Source organism: Gorilla gorilla, chromosome 8, assembly GCF_029281585.2.
Source record: "Gorilla gorilla gorilla isolate KB3781 chromosome 8, NHGRI_mGorGor1-v2.1_pri, whole genome shotgun sequence".
Classification (NCBI taxonomy): Eukaryota; Metazoa; Chordata; class Mammalia; order Primates; family Hominidae; genus Gorilla; species Gorilla gorilla.
Window position 1 is genome coordinate 22,660,441 of NC_073232.2, and position 18,814 is coordinate 22,679,254.

General features: G+C 43.7%; 1 protein-coding gene across 17 annotated transcripts in view; it reads right to left on the bottom strand.

The window, feature by feature from the left end:
- Positions 1–8,711: 8,711 nt before the first annotated feature.
- FRMD4A (FERM domain containing 4A) overlaps positions 8,712–18,814 on the bottom strand; it is a 685,957-nt gene continuing 675,854 nt past the window's right edge. For 15 of the 17 annotated variants that reach the window (XM_055352375.2, XM_063709890.1, XM_055352372.2 and 12 more), the window contains one exon: positions 8,712–11,952. In XM_055352375.2, the coding sequence (XP_055208350.1) occupies positions 11,850–11,952 (103 nt within the window). In that variant the 3' untranslated portion in view covers positions 8,712–11,849. Of the gene's footprint in view, positions 11,953–16,908; positions 16,981–18,814 lie in introns of all 17 variants that reach the window. The other 2 variants (XM_055352373.2, XM_055352378.2) reach the window with 1 other exon arrangement.

The window sequence follows — 18,814 nt, forward strand, 5'->3', positions numbered from 1 at the left end:
CCTGTGTGTCCATGTGTTCTCATTGTTCAGCTCCTACTTACAAGTGAGAACATGTGGTATTTGCTTTGCTGTTTCTGTGTTAGTTTGATAAGGATAATGGCCTCCAGCTCCATCCATGTCCCTGCAGAGGACATGATCTCATTCCTTTGTATGGCTGTGTAGTATTCCATAGTGTATATGTACCACATTTTCTTTATCCAGGCTATCATTGGTGGGCATTTGGGTTGATTCCATGTCTTTGCTATTGTGAATTGTGTCACAGTGAACATACATGTGAGTGTGTCTTTATAATAGAATGATATATATTCCTTTGGTTATATACCCAGGAATGGGATTGTTGGATTGAATGGTATTACTGTCTCTAGTTCTTTGAAGAATTGCCACACTGTCTTCAACAATGGTTGAACTAATTTACACTCCCACCAATAGTATAAAAGCGTTCCTTTTTTCTCTACAACCTCACCAGCATCTGTTATTTTTTAATTTTTTGATAATAGCCATTCTGACTGGTGTGGGATGGTAGCTTATTGAGGTTTTGATTTGCATTTCTCTAATGATCAGTGATGTTGAGCTTTTCTTCCTATGTTTGTTGGCTGCATGTATGTCTTCTTTTGTGAAGTGTCTGTTCATGTCCTTTGCCCACTTTTTAATGGAGTTGTTTGGAAAACCACCGATTAAAGCAATTATCAGTAGAATTAAAGAAGGAAATGACCTGTTAGATGAATCTAGGACAAAAGGACTATAGTTCTTTTTTGATTTTTTTTAATATGGAGATAACACTTGGCTCTCATTGTTAGTGTGAAATTTAGCAGATTATAGAACCTACAGTACTTCAAAATGCTAAATACTTCTGCCGTAATATGTAATTCTTAAGTTTAAAATGAGGAGATGTCCATAGAAGAACCGAGAAAAGAAACTTGTAAGCCATCTGTTAGAAAATTGGCAGTATGTATAGCCGATCACCTTGGGCTGGTTGCACATTGTTGGATAAAGCCAGATTAAACAAGGTATTACAAAATAAATGGGAGGTCAGTTAAAGTACGAGATAGGTTTGGCTGGGTGTGGTGGCTCACGCCTGTAATGCCAGCACTCTGCGAAGCCAAGGCGGGCAGATCACTTGAGCTCAGGAGTTTGAGGCCAGCCTGGGCAACATGGTGAGACCTCATCTCTACAAAAAATACAAAAATTAGCCAGGTGTGGTGGCGTGCACGTGTAGTCCCAGCTACTTGGGTTGAGGTGGAAGGATTGTGTGAGCCCAGGAGGTCGAGGCTGTAGTAAGCAGTGATCACACTGCTGCGTTCCAGCCTGGGTGACAGAGTGAGACCCTGTCTCAAAAATAAGTAATAAATTAAGTATGAGATAGGTTTGGGGCAAGAATAGTTGCAAGAAGTCTAGTGTTATGCGTCAAGTGTCTGTTGAGAGGACAGTGGTTTGGCCCTTTGAAAATTATTTCCTAAGACTCAGTGCTAAATTACATTTCTTTTAATGTAAATTTTCTTATTGGCAGTATAACATACATACAGAAAAATTACTAGAGTATCACATCGTGATAGGTTTTTCACAAAGTAAACATTTCACAAAGTAAACAAAGTAACTAGCGCCCCAATCAGAAAAGGTAATTGTTATTAACTCCCCAGAAATCTCTTCATGTCCTCTTCTAGTCATAGCCATGGTCCTAATTTCTAACATAATTTTTAAAAAATATCGACGTGTAATTCACATACCATCAGTTGTACCCATTTAAAGTGTACAAAGGTTGTCAGTATATTCACAGTTACACAACCATCACCACAGTCTTAGAACACTTTCGTCATTCCAAAAAAGAACCCCGTTTGCCTGTGTTTAACAATTTGCCTGTTTATAAATGGAATCAAACAGTATGTGCTTGACTTCTTTGGCTCAGCTTAGGGGTTCTGATACTTACTCATCCCCAATGTGTGTCGTTGTGGTTTTTCAGTCTTGATGCTGTGTCTCACAATTTATTCTACTGATGATGGACATGTGAGTTGTTTCTGGTTTTTGCATGGATGTTTTATATGTGTTTCTTGGTGAATATACATTTCTGTATTTATATTCACAAGAATATATACCAAGGTATGAAATTTCTGGGACATAGGGTATGTATAAACTTGGCTATTAGAGTTATTGTCAAAGAGTTTTCCAAAGGAAAACCTTATACCAGTTAACACATTCCCACAGCAGGAGTTGAGAGTTCCAGTTACTCTGCCTCCTTGCCACACTTGATATATCCTCTGTCATTTTCATTTTAGCCCTTCTGGTAGTCATAATGGTATCACGTTGTGGCTTTAATTTGCATTTCTCTAATGGCTAATATAGTTGAGTACCTTTTTTCATATGTTTAATGGCCATTTGGATGTTATCTTTTGTGAAGCTCCTGTTCAATGCTTACTTCTGTCCATTTTTCCCCTACTGAATTGCCTGCTTTTTTCTCACTGATTTATGGTACTTTCTGTATTCTGGCTAGATATCTGTATTGCAAATAAGCCTCCCACTTGGTGGCCACCCTTTGTGCCAGGTTACTTTTTATGCATTGGAGAAATAATCTTATGACTGACTCAGATATTGACATAAACTTTGCCAACTATCTTTGCCCGATAGATTTTATAAAAATCAAATCATATGTCAAGCTTAAATAACAATTCTTCCTCTTGTTTAATGATGTCATCATAGTGGCATGTTTAAGAGTGTAAGATTTGTGAGAAGAGGAAGTTATGTGAATATTTGCACTTTTTTGTTAACTGTTGTATTGGATTATTTCATTTGAGATATGGCTGTTTTTGTTTTGCTTCTTTTGATGTGCAAGTTCATGTGCCATATATGTGTGGTGTAGACACTACTAGTTACTTACCCAATGTTCATTCTCTTTCCTTCTCTACTAACAGAGCCCTAATTTGTTTAGAACTGTAATATGCACAGTTAAAACAACTTGTCCTCCCAGGACCTTTTGCAGTTAGGGTTGGTCGTGTGACATGGTCCTGCGAAGAAGATACGGATAGAAGTCTGTGGGTGAGTGGGACTGCCTGGAAATCTGTTGCTTTACTAAGAGAAAGAGACAGACTTAGCTGACATACATATTTTGTCCTTTGCCTGTGATCATGATGCGTAGATGCTTGGTGGCCATCCTGCAATCTTGACAATGAAGATGTGCTAAAGATGGCAGAGCAGAAGATAAAGCTTGGCTTTTCTTTTTTTTTTTTTTTTTTATGGCATCATGAAATCATTTTGTATAAAACATGAACTGCTTTTTTAAGGTTCTACAGAAAAACAGAAGAGATAGGAGATAGGGAGAAAGAGAAAGTTGTTGCGGGGGAGGGAGAGAGATTTATTATAAGGAATTGGTTCATACAGTTATGGAGGCTAAGTCCAGTGATCTGTACCCCGCAAGCTGGAGACCCAGGAAAGCTGGTGGTATAGCTCCCGTCTGAATCCAAAGGCTCGAGAACCAAGAGAGTCAATGGTGTAAATTCTAGTCTAAGTCCAAAGGCCTGAGAACCAGGAGAGCTGATGGTGTAATTCCAGTCTGCAAGTGGACTGGAGCATAGAGAGAGCTAATTCTCCTTTACCCCATCTTTTTGATCTATTCAGGCCACCAGTGGATTGAATGATGCCCATATGCACTGAGAAGGGCCATGTGTTTACTCGGTCTACCAATTCAAATGTTAATCTCTTCCAAAAACACCCTTACAGATACATTTGGAATGATATTTAACCAAATATTTGGGTACCGTCTTCCCCAGTGAAGTTGACACAAAATTAACCATCACAGCTGCCTTCCTCTGGGCCTCATGTTATATGAGAACAGTATTGGGTAAGTTGGGTTTCCATTATATTCTGCTGAACTCAGTCCCCAAGCAATATATGCATTACTCAAACTTCTTGACCTTCAAAATCATCAAGTGACTTGTGGCAAGTGTGCCATGGTGCTGAGGTCTTTGTTCATTTCGACTGGAATAAAATCGGACTTTGCCACATCCTCCTAAGATAAAATAGATATGAGAGCATTTACTTGAAGTGGTTCTGTGGATGTTGGTACATTGTGATTTCAGTTACAGAAAAGCCACAGATGGAACTGATGTTAAAAGCACCTCAAGGACAACCAGGTACTGGAGCAGATGCCAAAAGGAGTTCTTCTGCCCTGTCATCAAGATTCTGAATCACTCAATTTATTGGACAAAAGCATTTAGCTCTGATTCCTCTTGTGTTCTCTCCAAATCTCCATCAGAGTAAGAAGAGACTTTGAGAGAATTAAACTCTCTTCTGAGTATCTGTTATAGATGTGAAAGATACTTGAGAAAATACATGATTGTGGTTTCATCATTTTGGGAAAAGCAGCTTGATATGCTTTGACTTGTTATTACTACAGTTCCGTCTGAGATGGCAACTCACGTTACACTAACATGGGCCAAAAAAAAAAAGTGCTTGTGTTTTTGTCCTTTATAGAGTTTTTTAAAAATTAAAAAGCTAAAAATTAGTTTGTCTTAAATATTATAGCATAGATTTTAGAGGTCTCTTTGAGATTTTAGAACCTGTTAGTTCATCCTTTGATTAGGAATTTCTAGCCAGGACTCAGGATAAAGGTCCAATTTCTGGTCAGTAGGGGCACTGGTTGTGAGGCTGTTGTCTCAGCTCCAGACACATCTTCATACTCTGCTTTGTCATGAGACTCTGCAAACCACATCTTTCCTTTGCTGGAGAGCTTTTTGTTAGGGTATACCAGGTTTGGACATGAGAGACTGGAGCCTGGAGGCGGGAAGAAGGGAGCTCCCCCGTTCTATTTGCTTTCTGTTTCTAACAACGATGGCACAGCCGTGGTTTTCCAGAAGCTGAGCAGTGGCTGTTCACTCCTGAAGGAATAGTGGGTTCCAGAGTGCGGTTTTCCACACTTGTAGAACCAGCTTCATCTCTCCACTCGAAGATCACCGCACCATCAGCCGGTGGCCCCTCTTCAGAGGTTTGAATCCGAGCTCTGTGGAGTCCCCACATTTCTGAGGTACCAGTACCAGGAGAGTGGTGTCCACGCCTGAGAGGTTTCACTCCCAGCTCCTGGAAAAGCTTCCACATTTTAATGATCCCAGCCTTGCCTCTGGTTCCCAGCCCTAAGCGTGGTGGCTTCCTATTGCGGTTATCTCTGTGATACCTGAGAGTCCCCTTTTTGCCTCCTACCTCTTCACTATCTGGTTGACAGTTGTTTGTTCAATCATCTCTCTTAGAATAATTGCTATGGTCTTGGTCCGAGATGTAATAGGCAACCAGGTTTTCAGCTCCTGGAAAAGAGCCATGAGACCCAGGTCCTCTTCTATGCAATCCCAAGCTCAGGTGGATTTTTCACTAGCTTTCCTCAATACAACATAGGGATCCCTCCCTAGATGATGTGATTCACCCCCGTGGGGATAGCTGCGAGATTAGGGGAAACTGATGTTTTACCTACACCCTGGTCATGAAGACCTTGCTTTGTTCCCTCCTTCATTCCTACCCTGCTGTTCCTCAGTCTCCTCAAGACCTATGTCCAATCAGTCTGTTTTCTCCTACTTAATAGCACCTTCTCAGCTTCCCTTTTCTTTTTAGTCAGTCTGGATCCCATTACCATCATTTCAGTCACCTTCCAGTCCCTTTTACTCTCACATGTTTTTGTTGTCCTGCCACACCCGCTGACAACCCCAAGCCAGAGTCATTCCAACCTCTCTCCTCCCATGCCCTGACATGATAGTAGCTGCCCTGGAGGGAATTCGCAATCTAAGCATCCAATGTCAGCTGGATCCTCCCTGCCATAGCTCTCCTGATGCCTCTGCTCTATCCTGATCCTACCCTGCTGCCTCCTTTTTATCTCACTTGGAGGGTGGCCTAACCTCCCCTTCTCATACAGCTTGAATATGGAGGCAATCTTAAGGCCTCTTTCTACCTCCAAACCTACCAGCATCTTGTCTTACTTGATTTGGAGAAAAAGCTGTTCCTCTTTCTGTCACAGGCTAAATCTTCCACTGTCCTGCTTTCTTATCTATTATGTTATCTAATTTACTTTCTATTGGCCCCCTCTACTTCCAATGTAATTAAGTCTTATAAGGGCAGGGAATTTGCATCTGTTTTGTTTGTGCAGATGTGAGGTGTGAGGAAAGGAAAGCTGATGAAAAAGAAAGCCTGGATGATTCCCAGATTTTTGGCCTGAACACTGGAAGACCTGGAGTTGCCTGTAACTGAGCTGGGGAGGGCCATTCATTGGTGAGGTTTGGAGGGGACAGTCAAGAGTTTAGTTCAGGACATGTTAGCACATTAGACATCCACGTGGGGATATTGTGTAGGCAGTGGAATGTACAACTTTTAGAGAGGAGGTCTAGGATATAGGGATAAATATTGGTCTCATCAGCATAAAGATGGCATTTAAAGCCATGAGAGTAGATGGGAACTTTAAGGAATAATTGTCAATAATAAAGGGAAGGAGTCTAAGGACTGAGCCCGGGGACACCAATGCCAAGAAGCCAGGGAAGAAAAACTACCAAAGAGATTGAAAAGGAGAGCCCTGGACTACGATACCAGATGGAAAACCAGGACAGTGTGGCATCCTGACATCCCAGTGAAGAAAGTGTTTCAATGAAGTGTCCCACTTCTTCACACTCCAAAAAGTGTTGCTGGCAAGTGATATTAGATGAGAACAGAGAATTAACCATTGGATTTGGCATTGCAGGGAGTCATCGTTGACCTTGGCAAGAGTGGGTTTAGTAGAGTGGGGAGGGCTGAAGGCATAATTGGAGTGGGTTTGAGAGAAAATGGATAAATGAAGGAGAAAACAATTAGCTCGTGGGGATAAAAATTTATGAAGATAGAAATGGGTTTCTGATTTAAAAAATCAATCTTGGTGCCATTATAATCCTATGGGCTCTTGAAATTACTCTCCACACTGTTTTATTCTTCTGAATGCAGTGCAGGTTCTTCAGCTTTGCTGGAGTACATATCGACTTTGCTGGGAGCATGACTTTGTGCAAGGCATAAAGGTTATATCTCTGCAGCTCTTCTACTTTGTCTCTGCCATCTCTGACCACTCAACTCAGGTAACCAATGAGAGATGCCCTGTTGATCTCTTATCCTTGGGAATAATTTTAATCTCTTCCTCCTGTTTAATGCTAGTGTCCTCCTTTCCCCATAAATGTGGTTGTGTGCCTGTTTGTCTCGTCTGTAAGAGTAAGCTTTTAAGAACTGGAACTCTGCACCAAATGTGCAGTGAAATGACTTTGTTGGAGACCCATTGTCTGCCTGCTGGCCCTCATCAGTGGTGACTTCATATTCCTCTTTTTAGAGAGTTTTACATAGAGCCTTTTTGAAATGGTATTCTGGGAAAATAAAGAGCTGGCTGTTTGTAATACTTTCTACCAGGAGTAGGGTGTTCACTTTGTGTTCTCTAATAATTAAATGTTCGGAATCACCTTTTTTGGCACAGTGAAAGGGTAGATAGATAAACAGATTGATGGATGAAGAGGTGAAAAGTAGGAAGCAGTGGGAAAGAAATGGGAAGAGGATCTTCCTATCTACCAGTTGCTTTCATGTGGTAGAGCTTAATGAGAAGATAATACGCTAATTTCCTGAGCTGTGACATATTTACATGTAAAAGACTTACGTGAGGGCCCTTTGTCTTTTTTCAAGTGTAGATGATTTTGAGATGGCCTGGTTGCTTCCCCAAGGAGAGGAGGCTTCAGGCTCTCCCACAGGCAGTTTTTAGGGTGTAGGAAGTAGAGAACACTCTCTCAATGGGCTCACTTCCAGATGTGATTCTCAGTGGATTGTTTTCCTTTTCGGCAGCATCAACTGGCTCTGGTGGCCAAGGCTTCTGTAAGGCTTCCCATCCAGGAGTTTTTCATCCAGGGATGCTATTGGAGGCCAGACTTCCAGTTTTGCTAGGAGGAGATGCCTATTAAGTTAGGGGACCAGGGATTCGATTGCAGCAGTCACTACTCAAGTCAGTCAGTCACCATTTCATCCGTAAGTCAGGGACTCTTTGTACTTGCAGTCCCCATAGGCGCTTGGCTCTCGTGATGTGATTTAGAGAGTCAGTGGCAGGGTTTGAGCTGCAGTGTGAGCACAGAGGATTAATGTAGTCACAGAGAGCCTGAGCAGCCTGTGTGAGTGACCCTCTGCATCCTACATGGAATGAGGGACAACATGGAGAGACTAAAGATGATCCCTCAAAGCCTAGCTTCCTTCATTGCTCCTGCCGTGGACTGTCTTGCAGGGACAGTACACATGCTGGCACATATTACACACAGGGAGCCGTTTGCAGTGAATAGTGATGCAAAGGCTGAGATAGTATCCTCATAAAGATTGACCTCTAATCTCAGGTCCTTTTTTGTAGTAGCAGGAATACATAATTTAGACAATATTATCTTGCACAGTTAACAAAAGGAAACTAGAATAAGAGGGAATTCACCTCAGCTGAACAAACCAAGCTTCTCTGTATCATCTAGCAAGCTCATAAAAATACCATCTATAGATTGACTTTAATAAAGGAGCCCACTGACGACACAAGCACCTGAATTACAGATTCCCAGTGCACACGCAAGCATTTATCGCTGACAGACAAAGGAACAAAATCTCCAGGAGGCAGCTGGGATCTTTTCATTTTGAAAATGCTTTAATAAGTGTTGACAACACTGTTTTGCAAAATGTAAAGGTACTATACAAATTCTTAATACAAAAAGAATAAATTAAAAGCAGATTTCTTTTTTTAATTCTGCAACTTTGTCTACAACGTACATCTTTTTCATTGATTACAGTTGAACAGAATCCAGTAAAATCATTTTACATGCTCTACAGTCAGTTTCAGGAGCAACCTAATCTTTTTTCCCCCATTATTAAACTAGAGTCCATTTTACACAACTTGTAATAAACTATTGACATTAATGTATATGTAAAACTTTACACCTAGTTAACTAAGCAGTAACTGGTCATCTGATAGCACCTGGATGGGGTTTGCTATATTTAGAACTAAACTAATACTGAATGAAAACAAATTGGAATTTTAACAGTTTCAACACTCACCTGCATATAATAAAATAAAAAATCAACCTGGCTCACAGCATAGTCTGATGTATGTGTTTTCACCAGTCTTCTGGCTGAAACAGGCAATTTCTTTTACGCATCCGAAGAATCCAATAGGGGCTTTATATCAGACCAGGGACTTCGTATTTCACCTTATTTTGTTTTAAAGAAATAGGGATAAGGAGTTTGCAAGTGCTTGTGTACAATAACTACATCATTTCCCACCACACTGATCATTAATCATGTCAGTCTCAAAGGACTAACGTTTTATGTACATTTTGTATTAACTGAACTCAGCTAAACAGTAAAACCTGTTTTACTTAATCTCTGTCTTGACTACCAGACTATCATGATGTTTGTTGGAACTGTAATTCCTGCTCTCACTCCATTTCTCTCTGTCCCCCAAGTTGAAAATATAACCCAAATCTTTAGAATTTTTGCCTCTCATTCCTTGCAACTCCAGTGGGCTAGAACCTTGATCCAGTTTTCTCCAGACTAGATTTCAAGCTACTCTGCATGATGTAGAACCTGTAACCATGTAACCTCATCAGCTTCCTTTTCCCTTTTGACTTTTCCTGTTACACAAAGTTCAGTCTGACTATTCATGGATCTTCTTTGGGAGAAAGAAAAATGGCCCAATGTATAATGTTTCTGAATGGGGAAGGGAGGAAAAAAAAATGACTGTTCTTTGTAGCTCTAACCATGAAAGTAAAAGCAACAAAAATATCCCCCAATGAATCCCTAGAATCATTTAATAATGTAACCGGTTTCTCTTTATCCTGCAGGTGTACACTTAAAGCGTTCTGGGAATATGAATCCCTTCTGCACCCTGGAATCACCAGTCCAGCCATGCATGGAGCTGGGGAAAGCAGGCCCTGAATTGTCTAGAGAGACTTGGTGGAGGAGGCCACGGCCCGCCTTGTCCCTGCCGGGTCCCGGCCAGGTGTGTGTGCCCCAGCTCGACTCTCGGTGGTCTCCAGGCTGCAGCAGAAGGAATACCTTGGTATTTGTTTCGTTTTAGTGTCCATCCTTACCCTCCTGGTCTGGTAGAGCCTATGGTTATTCTTGGATTCCACATACATGAAAAGCGAAGATTTTTCTTTGTTTTTATGCTTAAGCTAACTTCAGTTCTGCTTTCCCACAAAACTACCCCCACCCTGGCTCCTGTCCCTGGCTGTCAATGCTTTTCCAATAGGAAGTCATTAGAGTGAGAAAAAAATTCCACCCCCACCCCCATCCCCCCACCACTTGCGCCAAAAGCACAGCATACCACCTCTGCGGAAACCTTTTTGTGCCATCTTGAATAACCCAACTAAAGTTGTGCACTTGTTACTATAAAAGTATTTTTGAGGCCTTTGAAGATTGATGGCTTTCCAGTTGTGTTTGAAGCATAGCTCAAAACATGTAAACGTGCAGCTCCCACACATTAATTTTTTTCTTCTTTCCTCCTCTTTTGGTATCTGCACACAAATGTGGTGCATGACAGTAACTGATGATGTAGACACATGGGTGGGCCCTTTGGGAGCTGATATTTTTTTCAACCCTGCTCTGCCTGTTGGCTAGTAGACACATGAGTCAAATCTTTCTACCTAAGGGCATAGTTGGGTTCTTGGAATAAGTGACACATAGGAGAAGTCGGATCTGAGCTCTTCTGTCACACAAGTGCTAACGAACAGAAAATGAGCCACGACAGTTGAACACTGAATGGATCGCAATGTGCTTTTCCCTTGGTTTCCCATAAAAACGAAAATGAAACACCTTGTGCAAAAAAATAGGATACGCTTTTACTGGTTGGTTTAATGAGAGAGAACCACTTTTGGCCATTATCACCTTATGTTACTACACATCCTGAAAGGAAAGCAGCTTTGAGTCTTGGGCTTGGCTGAACCCCCTGCATGGACCAGGGCTAACAGTACCCTCTACGACTCCCACAGGTCTCTCTTTGTGTCCAGATGGATGGCGACTGTGAGTCAGCAACGCCAGCCAAGACTTCCTCGCCTTTACCGTGGCATTGGGGCAGTTTTTCAGGCTCTCTACGGAGAGAGAAGTGGGCCAGTAGGGGAGAGGGCTAGAGAGAGGACACCAGTTTACACAGGGTTGACTTTCACTTGTGTGTAGTAGCAGTTCAGAATTTAAAGGAAATTTCCTTGCAGAAAGAATGTCTTCCTCTTGGCCCCTCTTAATTTTTTATGTTTTTATTTATTTTTAATCTTTGGCAGCATAGAACTGATTGTGGTCCTCCGATGCATTTCTGGTGTCGAGAACTTCCTTTCTCATCCTCCCCTTCCCCCATAGCCATCCCCACAAGCTGTCCCATCAAGGAATATTTCAGGTGTAAACTGAATATGCCACGAGGCCTCCTCTTCATGAAGTGCTTGGTTGGCCTACGTATGGGTGGCAGGCTGGACACAGCTGAATCGTCTTTCTGGGTCACCCTGTAACTCAAGTCCCCTTTCCCGTTCTCTCCCAACGCTACTTATCCGCAGGAATTGGATGCCGGCTGGCCCCGCTGATGGTTCCTGGCCTAGGGGCTGTCATGGCAGAGGGAAGCCACCAAGGTGCCATTGAGGATTGGTGTCTGGCTCTCTATGGGCAAGAGCGCCAGGGGACACACAGTGGGACCGGAACCTTCCAGAATGTCTCCTCAGTCAGGTTTTCAAGGGGGAGGGAATGTGGAGACAGGAGAAAAAAAGTGCTGAGGGCCGAAGCTGGTGCAGGGTGACGGTGCGTCTGGGTAAGGCAAATGAGAGGCAGTGAGGTGATCTCAGAATGGCGTTGAGGCGGTCAGATTAGGCCGGGCTGGCTCACACGAGGGTCCCGGGCTTGGCTTTTTCCTGCCCGTACCACTGGACATCAGCTAGTTCTGGATAGAGGGAGGAATCCAGGAAACAGCTATCATTGTAGCTCCTGTGGGAGGCCCAAGAAAGGAGATGAGACAGTTAGTGGAGGAGGACGGGTTCAGCCAGGCCTGCACTGAGAAGGATGTGTCCACCTTGACAGGGCCCTGTGCTAATCACGAGTCTTTCCTGTTCGGAGCAGTGAGGCCTGAGACCCTCAACAGTGCTGTGTGTACAGAAGGCCCCCAGAATCCACACAGAGGGGCCGCCTGAAACCTAGAGCATTTGTGAAGGAGGAAAATGGAAGGTAACTTACTCAGTGCGGTGGTTCTTCAGCGTGGCTGCATCCGGGGAGCACCTGGGAACTCTCAGAAATACTCATGCCTGGGCCCAATTGGTTTGGGGTGTGTTTGAGCGCTGAGAACTGTCAAAGCTCCCCACCAGGTGATTCTCAGATGCAGCCAAAGCCAGAACCTCTGGGCTTTCCTCAGGGGACTTTTCCCACATGACAGCTGCCCGGGTTGTCCTCCGTGAGACCCCAGGGCTAACCAGATGTCACTAGGAAATTTTCATTCTGTCCTGGAAGAACATTCAAAATGTGAGTTTTCCCTATAGTGAAACTGCGGTGGTATTTTGAATTGTGTTTTAAAAGTTTAAAAAAAATCAATGGTGACTTTGCTTTATTCTAAATAACATGCATTGTTTTGTGATTATAAAAGTGTGTTCATTTAAAATTCACAGGAAAGTCTACAGAAGAAAATAAAAGGCTTTTTTTTTTTTTTTTAAAGTATTTTAGGTAGGTATCACCATTTAGGTTGGGTAGAAGTAATTCTTAAATCTCAAGAAGCAATCATAGATATGTGGAAGCCAATACTCATTACTAGGGATCATGATTCGGAAAAACAGCCTCTCTTCAGTGATCCTGAATGAGCCCTTTGAATTCCTCTCCTGCAACTGATCTCCCCATGGGGAGTGGTGAGGGATGGGTGACAGGAAGGGACCCTAACCCAAAGTAGTTCAGAGCGGGTGAGTTTTAGGAGCATTTTGGTACCAAACACAGCTTCACGATTGAGAATCATCAGTCATCCCCAGCTTTCTATTTCATTTGCTAACCTCTCTAGGAACAACTGGATGTTGTAAATGTTTCTCATCTGGCCTTAAAATCCATGAAAGCTGGAAAATCACAAGGCATCTGTGCACATACTGGTGGATTTTAATGAGAGTCCTGTGTTTGGAGCACCAGAAATAAACCAGCTTCAGAAGCAAAGTAAGAAAAGGCCCTTGATTATGACACTGGCCATGGGTATTACTATATGTAGGTGGTATGTGGATGTTTCTGGGACACCTGTCCTGCAAACTTTGTCTCCACCCTAAGCTGACTTTTGAAATTGTGCCTGACTGAAAAACTTCTAATGGGAGAGGTGGTTGGGCCTTGCAGGGGTCCTATGTTTTTCCTAGGGGGACAGTCTCTCCCTAACTCCACGTGGTCCTGGTGGTGCCCTCCACCATGGCGCCATCCTCACTCCCGTGGGGGCCAGGGGACAAGGAACCCAATGGGGCCGGGCCAGTGAGAGTCCCCCGATCAAAATCCCTGGTTCAAAGGTGGCCACGTGCCTGAGCAGCTTTGAAACCACAAGGATGTCATTTCCTCCTGAGAACGAGGTTAACAGGAGGAGGAAGCAGAGCTAGAGATGGAAGGAGACCCAGCAAGCCTGGGCTCCAGTGACATCGGCTGGTAAATGCTTTTGTTTGCTTACGCTTGTTGAACTGAGTTTTTCATATGTAACTAACGAATACTGGCACATGTAAGTAGTTTCTTAAACTGTTGATGAAATTTTTGTTTCTAACACAAACATGATCTGGGTCTGTTTGGGATAAAACTTCCCTAAGGGGTTTCATGAGATCTTAGGAACGCTTAGCCAGTGTTTCCCAAAGCAGTCCTGTGAGTTGCTCTGAGGGGAAAAAAAGCTTCCATGGATAAATAAATTTGAGGATTCTGCCTTTCAGAGGCCTGAAATGTAAATGTATATGAAACATATATTAAAGGTTCTGAGAAGTCCTGGATTAGTTTGCCACAGAACTTCTGGAACAGTATCACCTATTAACATCCACAGAACACACTTTGAAAAATACTCTTAAATGGGCTAATATTATGAAATGTAGTTGACTCTCTTGTATGTTGGATCCTAAATAGTTTCTGGTTGAAACTATTAAAGTTGAGTCATAATTGTGACAATATAATCTGCTTCAGAGGGACTAAAAGTGCACTATGTATTGATCGTAAAGGCTCAAGAAAGACCATTGAGTTCAAGGCAGTGATGTTTGGATAAGGCAGTAGATGAGGTTAAGGGTTCCTGTGGTGGTTTATTTGGTATGTGAAGAGCCTAACTGTTGGCTGGCCCATGGTGTTCTCCTGCGGTTCATCATGGAGGCTTCTGGGTCACAGAACCCACATATGAGAGGGCATCGGGAGGATCTGGATGATGGGGTGGGAGATGCTGGATTGGTGGTTTGGTTCTCAGGTGGCTCCTAGAGGAGCCGCAGTATGGAAACCACTGGCCTGCTCCTGCCTCTGAGAAAATGAAGCTGGAGGAAAAGATGTAAAGAAAGATGTATTTTTCCAAACTTGCGATGTTTTATACAGAATCTTGCTTGGTGCTTCCCCATAGTTACTGAAGTACGTAAGGTATTTTTAAAGCTACAAATGTTGCTTCATGTATTGGTCTTTTACTCTCAAGTTTGGGGAAGAGACCCTTGTTCTGGCTGCTCAGCTAAGCCTCTGCCTTTCAGTACAAATTCAGTTTTACGGTAGTAGTCAAGGAATGCCATGTGCTACGAAAGCAAAATTAACGAAAGAGACCCTTAGGAAGCATTTATTCTTCACAAATAATACAAATGGGGCCACTAAATAGTTGCCCTAGTAAAAACATAAAAACCTAAGTCAGTCATTCACTGGAACATGAGCTGGGGCAGGATGAAGATCTAGGTGTGCTCTCAACTGTGACCCAGAAGAGCAGCTTAGCCCTGGGCAGTCTGGGTCTCTGGGTCACAGAAGTGGTGACTTCTTTCAGAATCTGTGGGGGCTTTCCACTGCAAGAATGCCCTTTCCCAGGGCTATGCTCAGAGATGTGTGGCCTGCAAAGGGTACTGGCTAAGCCAGGGCCGTCTGATACCAGACAGATGGCAAATTCACCCATATCTCACAGGATTTTGTGGTTTATAACTGCTTGGCATAGGGAGGTGGGGCTGCTGGGAGGGAGGAATTTCAAACTGAATTATTTTTTTAAACGTATAACTAACTTACAAAACCAACTGGTGGCACATACTGGGGTGGTTGAACAGTCCCGCAGTTGGTCACGAGGATAGGGGATGAGGCCCTCTAGAGGCATCCTGTCTTACCTGGTCTGGGAAGGTGCTGTTGCTCAGTATAATGTATGTGTGTCCCTGCATGTGCACATGTATGCATGAGCATGAACTCGTGTGTGTATGTAGGTATTTCAAGCAGTGCCTACATTCCCACAGCAGCTCTTTCAGACCTGGTTAATTCTACTTCTGGCTGTCAGCCCTACCTCCATCACCGTTAGCAGATGATCGCCCTCCCATACTGGGGGAGAAAAAGGCCATTCTCCCTACTTCAAAAATACTGCTCTCATGACATCATCCTGGCACTGGGGCTGGGGGTCTACCTTCCGTCCAAAGCCTAAGTAAGTCCCTGTCCCAATTCCCCATCTGTCAACTTTGCAATATTGTCCTCACTTACTTTTCAAAAGTCCAGTTTTTTCTCTACAGGAAACAAGACTCTCTACTGTTAACCACCCCTCACCCTTATCTGTGCATCCATGTTTTTGCACTTCGGATGGTCTCTGTCTCCACCTGTCTAAGCCCCCTCCTCCCACAGCAGGCTTCTGAGCCAGGCTCACATAACATCTCCGTGAACTCGAAAGTGACCCCCTCATTTCTGAATCCTCTCAGCATTTTGTTTCTAAGTCTTAGAGCACTTAATACATAAGTAAGTGTAGCAGTTTCTCATGCTCCTTGTATATCTTCTGATGGGCAATTTGATTTCAAGGCCTTGTGTCCCAGTTAGACTGTAAGGGTCCTGGGGCTAGGAACCAGACCAGGTGGTACTGTTTTCTGCCCCTGTGCTTTGCAGATTTCGACGTGCATGTTATTCACTCAGGAATCTTGTTAAATGCACATTAGGTTCAGTAGGCCAGGGTGGTGCCCGGAAGACTAGCTTTCTAACGAGCTCCCAGGTGATGGTGGTAGCGATAAAAATGTTGGCTTATGGACATTTGAAAAGCAGTGCTCATAGCTTTTGGTACTCAGCACAGCTGTTACTCAAGAATGCTGGGGGTGCTTCTGGATCCACTCAGTCGGCCCTTGGTGCTTTGAAACTTACATTGCAGTGATGCTGTTCTTTTCAGGGACACTGATTACTCACAGTAAAATGTCTACAAATCTTTTGAATGTAGATAGAACATGGTGAGTCTAAAATATACTTTGGGGCCAGGCGCACAGATCACTTAAAGCTTTTTGAATGTAGATAGAACATGGTGAGTCTAAAATATACTTTGGGGCCAGGCGCACAGATCACTTAAAGCTTACAGTCAGGAGTTCGAGACCATCCTGGCCAACATGGCAAAACCCCGTGTCTACTAAAAATACAAAAATTAGCCACGCATGCACCTGTAGCTACTAGGGAGGCAGGAGAATCGCTTGAACCTGGGAGGCAGAGGTTGCAGTGAGCCGAGATCATGCCACTGCACTCCAGCCTGGGCAACAGAACAAGACTCTGTCTCAAAACAAAACATACTCTGGGGGTCTTTTCTGGGAAGCAGTGTTAGGAATGTCTAACTTTTGATGTAAGAACCTTCATCTAAAAACATAGTTCCCCATGTATCTAGAAATAAGGCATAAATACAGCATTCAGATGTATCCTTGTGGAAATGGTGACATGGAGAAAAGCAACACATGTGGGACCACAGACTCATGGGCAGTAGGAACAAAACTCCCCTTACGGTACCTCTATTCATCAGTACTTTGGTGAGGTGGAGACTCAGACCCATCCAGAATGGGTGAGTTTTCTGTTGCTTCTCTGAACAAAGGAAAGCAGGAGGAGGAAGAGAAGAGAGGTCATGTTACAGAGAGACACTGACACAGACACGATTAGTAGCTTATTAATGTAGCTTATTAATATATCCGAAAGGCTCGCTGATTAGACACCCGAGTTAGCAACAGATCATACAAGTCATGCAGTACTTTCAGTCCCCATCACTGAGTCAAAATACCTAGTTTGTTAGGAGGGACGGGCCCTCTTTTACCCATGGCCTCATTTCGTATCACATCATAGCAAACAGTTTATGCCAAGAACCAAAATTGCTGTTTTTCAAATTTGGCTTGAGTCCTCACTAGCTGTAGAGAGTCCTCACTAGTTGTAGATGGTGAAATAGGCACGTTTCAAGACTATCTTAAGTGCGTAGGACCCTGAGGAGGGCTTGTACATTTCGGAGCCTGTTGACAGCCAAATAATACAATCATATATTTGGATCGGGTGAGACTGGGCATGATTCAGAAAAGTTGGAAGATCTAGAGAGGGATCTTGCAGTCTGAAGTTTCTTGTTTAGTCACTGGAGGTATGTATTATATATATATATGAAAGATGTATCATTCTTTTATGAGTTAATCTTAGACCCCAAACCTTGCAGAGGCTGCCTGGCCAAACAGGTGAGAGCTGGGGTGTGGGTGGGTGAGTGTTAATGATCTGAAGGACAAAGGGGCAGCTACTGTCCAACAGACAGCCCAAGAAGTAGGAGCAGACACAGGAACACCGAGTTGGGGCTCCAGTTTCTCTTATTTTAAAAGGAATCAGAGGCAGCAGGGGATCGTTCAGTGATTGTCAAAACTTGAGTGTGGGTCAGCATCACCTGGAGGGCTTATCAGAATGCAGCCTGCTGGGCTCACCCCCAGAGTTTTGGATTTATGTTACAGGTGAGCCCGAGAATTTGCATTTCTGACAAGATCCCAGATGAGGCTCACTCGTGCTGCTGGCTGTGGGATCATACTTAACTACTGGTATAGTGGGGAAAGACAGGGTTTGGGGTCACAGAGGGCAGAGCTGGAATTCCAGCTCCCTCCAGCTGTCAGACTTTGGGCCAGGCACTTAGTTCCTCTGAGCCTCATCTATGAAACTAAAACATCTGGGTATTTCCCCCGCAAGGGGATGATGAGGATTGTATGAGCTCATGTGTGTTAGAAGCTGCTCGCAGCCTTTGAGTACACAGCAAGCACTCAGTAAGTGTTAGGACCCTTTCTTGCCAAAAATGAAGGCTCCAGAAAACCTGGTGTAAAAAAATTACCACAGATAAACCTGCAGGAACAAAAATGCTGGCCAGGTGCCTGTAATCCTAGCACTTTGGGAAGCTGAGGTGGGCGGATCACCTGAGGTCAGGAGTTCCAGACCAGCCTGGCCAACGTGGTGAAACCCTGTCTCTACTAGAGATTAGCCAGGTGTAGTGATGCACACTAGTAATCCCGGCTACTACGAAGGCTGAGGCAGGAGAATCACTTGAACCGTGGCGGTTGCAGTGAGCTGATATCGCACCACTGCAGTCTGGGCAACAGAGTGAGACTCCGTCTCAAAAAAAGGCCAAGTATGAGAGCCTGAAAGGCAGACAATAGAGCCAATTCTGGAATTGTGCTTTTCTCATGATTCAACTCACAGCCAGTTGTCAGGTTTCCCAGACATCCCCCTGATGCTCCACCAAACCAGGAACCAGACAAACTGAGGAAGGGGCCTCCTTACTCCTCTAACCAACAGATGTTGACAGAACCTAACATCTACTTAGAGATGATGTCTCAGGGGCAACAGAAGAGGCAGGTGCTGTAGGGCCAGGCGGGTTACCTGTGTTGGCCAGACCCTCCAGTAGGTC